At 42.3% G+C, this 6,835-nt stretch overlaps 1 protein-coding gene across 1 annotated transcript; it reads right to left on the bottom strand.

Moving 5' to 3' along the window:
- Positions 1-2,595: 2,595 nt before the first annotated feature.
- On the bottom strand, positions 2,596-6,319 carry LOC149834983 (uncharacterized). The gene is made up of 3 exons (XM_090010355.1): positions 5,750-6,319; positions 4,133-4,480; positions 2,596-3,889 (listed from the first exon to the last, which is right to left on the bottom strand). Exons 1-3 carry the CDS (start codon positions 6,194-6,196, stop codon positions 3,275-3,277), a joined length of 1,410 nt encoding a protein of 469 aa, XP_089866481.1. The 5' UTR covers positions 6,197-6,319; the 3' UTR covers positions 2,596-3,274.
- Positions 6,320-6,835: the final 516 nt, after the last annotated feature.

Genomic DNA, 6,835 nt, shown 5'->3' with positions numbered 1-6,835 from the left:
AAAAAAATAAAGATTATTGTGGCAGGTATGGTTGTTTTCAGCATGGTGGGTGATCTGGATTGAAAGAAACGATATCATGGTGGGTGATCTGGACTGAAAGAAACAATATCTTTTTCAGGGGCATCAAATTCAATTTTGAAAGGCTATGTGAGCGGGTTATGTCTGATGTGTATCTGGCTCTTAAATTACATAGTAGAGACGGGGGGTTTGATCTACTTGTCACCATCTAGATGGTGGCTGTCTTACTCTTATGTTCCTCTCTCATCCAATATTCAGTTGTATGTATTTTGGTAATGTTGAATGATCGAATTCTCTCTCTCTCTCTCTCACACACACTCAGGCATATACATGATACATCATATCACATGAACAGATCATCACAGCGTGTGCAAAGAACTATAGAAAAAAGAAAAAAGAAAATTCTGGTAAGCCACATTCTGTTTAACCCTTTTTACTTTTCTTTTTGATGAGCTTTCATTCAAGAAAGGGAGAGGGTGAAGCGTCACATTGAAGGCCTAATCATATTTACAAGGAGGATATAAATGGGATGGCGTTTGGATCAACTGTTCAATCTTTTACTCCAAATATAACGCATTATTATGTATAAGAAACATGCTATCACTTGCTCATAAACTTTTTGAATTTATAACCCTAAGAAACCGCACACAGCAGGAAGACCTGGTGGCGCTTGCTCAGCCAGTCATACCTTAGTGGACCGGGGAGGGCAGGGGGACAAGGTCTCCACCCTCGCCCCGTTTTAAAATTTCACCCTCCATCCCTGTACCGGTTTTGATTTTAACCTCCATTTCCACCGCCACTCTCGTTTCATGTCCTCCATCTTTGGTCCAAAGCGAGGCAAGTCTGGACGGTCTCCGTTTTCCCTCAGTAGGGGCAGGAGAAAGCGTAAGTCCATCCCTCCCTCTGTTTTGATTTTAACCTCCATCTCCGCCTTCATTCCCGTTTCATATCCTCCATCACAGGTTCAAACCGGGCAAGAAGGGCCCCAACTTTGACGGCCTGTCTTGCAGCCAAGGCTCCACCCCACTACCTCACTTGCTCATAATTGATACACTTTAACTGCTCGTACAATGCATGAACTATATATAATTAGCATGACCTGATGGCCCTACTAATGTTATTTATTACAAGAAAAACCAAAGGGTACATAGAAAATAACTTTTCCACTGACCGAGTACTGCATGTAGGTACTATAGTGTATATCAGCAGGTTGGTTAAGTGGATTGAATTGGATATTGGACCAACCCAACTCTCTCTCTCTCTCTCTCTCTCTCTCTCTCATGGGTATAAATTAGTAGGATTCTGGTGGAATCAGCATAGTCAAATTTGGCCTCATGTGATCTGATCATATTGGACTTTGGGCTGGAACAATCCCACATGATACACAGTAATCAGATTTGGTGCTTTTTTGGGTTTGTGTTTTACATGTAAACTGGTTGGACTTCTATCTGCCTCGGGCTGAAATCCAGATTCTGGTTTAGAAGATCTATGCATCATGCAACTGATTATTTATTCGGGCCGGTTACTGGCCCAACTTTATTCGGGCCTGGTAGCCGAAGCCCAATGGGCAGCCCATGGTGCTTAACCTGAGTTACTCCAACTAAGTTCCCTATTTGGCAGATTCAATGAAAAGTTAGGTCCTCAAATGTCTTTTCAGAAACACAGGAATGTTTTCAGAATATGGAGCGAAAGGCATGACTCAAAATGAAATTTTCTCACTAATTATTATTCTCAGGCCACAATATAAAATGATCCACCCATAATCAGAACCATCAAATTGTAGCTCTAATAGACAATTCAAATTTTTTTTTTTCTTGGCAAAATTAAGAAACGGAGCAAAAAGATGTGGAGGTCATCAGATCCCCATGAATCATGGCTTTGAATGGGCACTCAGGTGGGTCCTGAGCAAAACAAAGTCTACCAAACAGGGTTTGCTCAAATTTCACGGTTTCAGCAAAGCATTTAATAAATTCCCTAAACAACTAAAACTAAAGCGATGTTTTTCCCAAATCTAGCCATTTTCCATGGCTCAGTCCACTTGCATGAGTTGGTGGCACCCCTCCAATTTGGGAATATAGGCGTTGTTTATGACGTAAGATTTGATCAATGAAGGGGGGCCACTAACATTACAAAAGTACCATGAAGTGCAAGGTTAAACAAACGTGCATTAGGAAGAGAAATTGAAGGGGACAAATTCTGAAAAGTTGGTACCTTGTTCACTCGCAACAAGTTTGAGTCTGGCATGGGAAATGGATGGCACAACAGTGGTGGGGTGGGGGAGGAGAAACTTTAACCCCGTGCCCTGCTGTAATGATGGCTTTTAGCACATACTTTTGCAAATGCACACAGGCAAGGCAACCACACTCATATTTCACTTTGGGTCACCCTTGGTAAAAATGCCAGCAAGTTCTGAATCACACAGTAGGGTTTCTCACATGAAAGCCATCCCACCTCCATACGTTACAACACCCACAACCAACAACACATGAAAAAGAGATAAAGAGAAAAAGGATAAACATCGGAAAATCAACTTGTTGGCAGCTACATTTTCCAAAGCACCAAAATGAGATGTTCATATCCATAACAAAAAGCATCCAATATTAGATCAAATAGTTTGTTTACATACTTTTCACCTTGACAAAAGAGTGAAAGAAAGAAAAACAAAGAAATTACACACTGGGGTTGGCTGAAACAAGTTAAAACAGATGATAGTTCATCATCCTTTCTGCTGCTGCTGCTGCTGCTGTTGGTCCAGAGAAAACTACTTCCCAAACCCAACACTGGTAGCTTAACTATCAATCAACACCACAAACAGTAACACTTGAAGAAAATAAAGGGGTAAGTGAATGTTTACTCACTCACACAGTCATATAAGTTGAATGAACAGATTGTTTATCTCTGATACATGCTTGTTGACATCAAAATCAGTAAAATCAACAGGTTAGCGGTTAAGTAAATCAGAATCAAAGGGTCACCACCATCTCTGAGGCATGGGAGGCACACCGGAAAAAACATGAAAATCTCCGTATACGATCCATCACTGACCCACGACCCAAATTGATGCACTTGGAAAAACAGCGAGTTTTTACATTGAAAGCGAAAATTGCTAACGCCTTCAAGGACACCATGCTCTAACTGCAATCTAATCGACTTGGTTATCCGGATCAGTGTCAACTGCCACCAGCTAACATAGAGTCAGTAAACTACACTACCCATATGAACAAATGGTTTCAGTATTTGGGGCTTCCCTCGCCTATCATACTTCCACCCTCCATATGATGTTATCAACACTGTCTTGTGGCTTCTCTAAGGCAGCAACCTTAGATCGATGTGCACCTGCCATACCCTTACCTCTTTCTCCACGGGGGAGTTCGCAGGATTCACTGATTGATCCACATCTAATATCAGCTGGAGGGATGAAACAATCCATGGATAAGCCAGGCACATTGAATGCCACTTCTTCTATTGTCCACACCTCCTCCATCCTTGTCTTTGTGTGGCTCATGGCTATCTCACCAAACCTGAAAAGGGTAACCACTGATCGACCAGAATGAGCAATCATCACTCCATCAACTGGCCTGTAGTCATCAAGGAAAGAGTTGATGGTTGTTTCCCAATAAATAGCATCGCCCCCATTTGACTGAATTCGAGTGAGGTGTGAGTCCTCCATGTGAACCAGAAGGCCAGTCCTTTGGCTGAAATAACCAAACAGAACATGTCTTATTATCTCTGCAGGCCCTTCACTCCTGGCCTTGAGTGTCTGCGGATCAGCACAGAGCTTGAGAATGAAACATTCTTCTCCATTTATTTGCTTCTCTCCTATGCACCTCGCATCAGCAAACATGCTTGCAGTAGTTCTGGGATCCAACCCCTGCTCACCCCAAAAAAATGGAGGGCAAAGAGAAAAACAGATGAGACACAACATACCTAAATTGGAAACCAGCAAGACTACACAAATTCAGCAAAACAGTCGTTCATGAAAAATATGAAAAGTTTTTTCTAATGAAATTCCACACATTCAATAAAGTGGAAATTCCAATTGAAATAGACTACCAAGAGAAGACCAATCAATTTGAGAAGATGAACTATCATGAAAAAGGAACAACGAACCAACCTGAAGTGCTCGGCGCAAAGGTCTCACAGGTCCTTTTGCAGCATGGGCACCAAGCCATGGTGTATGTCTCCACACAAGCTTACCATTGCAGCCAGCATGAACCTTACTACCACCAACTGCAAGCTCGACATACCACATGTCTGGCATCATTTGCCACAAAACAAAGCCACCCGATTCAGCAGCTCTTGAAGGGTTCTTGTTTTTCATAACCTTTGTTGCAGTCTCAAATTCAGATGCCACCATCTTCACCTTCCCCATAGCATATGCATTCCTGATTGAGCTCTGCAGTTTCAACCCACCAGATGCAGCCGTGTATTGCTGCAAGATATATTGAGCAGAAGAAGTTTCCTGATGCAAAAAAAGAAAAAGAAATGCACAGAAAGAATTAGAAAAAACAAAGAGGATGCATGTTTTTCCTTACAAACGCAAAGAAGAACCAGAGAGAAAAAAAAAACATAGGCTCGCTTGTGCCTCAGTATATCAGTATACAGAGAAAGCATGTCCTCCTAAGCAATAACAAGGCTCTTAAAAGATGATCATATTTGAGAGGGAAAAAAGAAAAATCTAAAACTAAAACAAAAGAAAGAAAAAATTACAGGGCCCTCTTCTACTTGTATGGTGCCGTGCAGGATCAGGTCTTCAACAGATTATTCTAAAATTTGCCATTACAAACACTCAGTAAACGCTGTGACGTTACTCCCAGTTTCCTTCTTTCTTGTCAAACTGTCACTATATCCATAACTTGGATTTCTGATCCACAAGCATTTCCAACTACAGGAGAAATATAAGATCTGGAACTCCTAGACTCCATCAGATCACAGATCAACCAATAATCTGCCACTACGACACCAAACCAACTGTAATTACTCCTGGAAATCTATTTCCTACTTACTGTTGGTACTAAGAACAGAACACATAACATCAAAGACCAATCAATCCCCAAATCACCATGAACAAAAAGTTTAAAAAATAACATCTATCGAAGTCTTAATCTAACAAATCTACGCCTTTGCCACTAAGAAAATGACTCAAACCCAAATCCCCCAACAACGATAGCAACTTCCACTCAAAAAAAAACAAACGTTTGTCCTTTTCTTCTTCTGCATCAACTAATCAGAATAGCAATCACATCAAACCTCCCATATACCACACACGAAATCATAAGAACAACATTTTGATATTCATCAAAAAATATCATCTCAAACCCTACCTCCACACCCCAAAATCAAACTAAAAAAGAAAAGGCCGAAGAAAACCAATAATCACTATGTTCCTTACACTTGCCTACTATTCACAAACGCTCTAAGAAAGAGAGAAAAAAAAAGGAAAGATACGTTAAACGGAAAAAAGGACATACCGAACTACTAAAACACCAAAATGAAAAATAAACCAACTAAATAACAACAAATTTTCATCTCCAAAAAGCCACTTAATCTTCCTACTACTCCAAAGAATCACCATTTCAAAAAACACTAAAAACATTAAAAAATAAAAATAAAATGCACCCGTCACCCATGATACAAATCAACCCAGAAAACTAAACACCGAAGAGAAGATACAGAGGAAGACACTAATTTTTGTGCTGAAGAAGAGAAAAAGAGAATATGCGTCGCTCACAATAGGGGTGTCCTTGATGCTGAGATGGGGAAGAGGGTCGGTGGTGCTCACGTGAACGGGGGCGAGCGGCGCGCCCATGACGCCGAGCAGCAGCCGGAGGTCGGACCGCTTGTTGCAGGCGGACGAGACGGAGGGCGCCCTCGAGAGGAGCTGGCCCTTCATCCAATGCTGTATCCCTACCCACCCTTCCTTCTTCCCCGCCTCCCCCTCCGGCGACGCGTCGGGATCTGGCCCTTCCATGAGAGGCGCGAGCGTCTCTCCGGCCGGCCGTAGGCTGCCGGACCGCGCGATCAAAGGCTCCGGTGACGGCCACGGCTTCCTCAGGCGGAGCAGCGATGCCATCGGGGACGCGCTCCTCGCGGGGCTCTTCGCCCTCGACCTCGACGGCGAGAGCCCCCGCACCACTTCCTCCTTCAGCGCAGAGAAGAAACCCTGCTTCCTCTCCATCCCCCCACCCTCCTCTCTCTCTCTCTCTCCAAACCACTACCGCTACTACCACCACCAACTACAGAGACGAAGAAGAAGCAAGATTTGAGCTACCAACGAGGGCGAAAGATCTCTTTCGCCAAGATCTTCCTCCACTGTTGCAGTCTATCTACAGAGAGAAAGAGAGAGAGAGAGAGTGATTCATTCACTCTACACACTGGTCTAAAAGAAGGGAAGGTTTAGAAACTTTTTTTTTCTATTTTTGGTGTATTTTATTTGATTTGATGATTAATGAAATTTGAGAATAAAAAATGATGGTTTTTCTAAAACCCTACCAATCTCCTAGGCCCTTTACCTTAGAGAGAGAGAGAGAGAGAGTGCCTCTCTATGGTTTTTAGTTTTTTATTTTTTACAAATTTATTGTTTTACTATTACTGCTAGAGTTAATTCGTTATACTGCTCGTAGAATTGAGGAATCTCAAGCAGCCCCCATTTATGGTGTATGTTTGGCTCCGTATAACACAACTCAATCATCTTTGTCAAGCTTCGACTGAAAAAGGTGATAATGGGAAACCTGACTGAGCCCATTACAGATCAGGCTGGACCCTCCTTATGATAGCCAAGCCCCAGTTGAGCTTGTTCTTTTCTTCACAGACAAGT

This window comes from Nuphar pumila, chromosome 6 (assembly GCF_984573655.1).
Source record: "Nuphar pumila chromosome 6, dmNupPumi1.hap1.1, whole genome shotgun sequence".
Lineage (NCBI taxonomy): Eukaryota > Viridiplantae > Streptophyta > Magnoliopsida > Nymphaeales > Nymphaeaceae > Nuphar > Nuphar pumila.
This window is presented reverse-complemented; position numbering and strand designations above follow the sequence as displayed.

Bases quoted from the DNA above. Each gene is read 5' to 3' on its own strand.
- LOC149834983 (XM_090010355.1), bottom strand. From the start codon at position 6,196: ATGGAGAGGAAGCAGGGTTTCTTCTCTGCGCTGAAGGAGGAAGTGGTG. The intron at 4,481-5,749 runs GTGAGCGACGCA...TTTTTGCATCAG, and splicing joins GCATCAAGGACACCCCTATT to GAAACTTCTTCTGCTCAATA. The intron at 3,890-4,132 runs GTTGGTTCGTTG...TGGGGTGAGCAG, and splicing joins CTTTGCGCCGAGCACTTCAG to GGGTTGGATCCCAGAACTAC.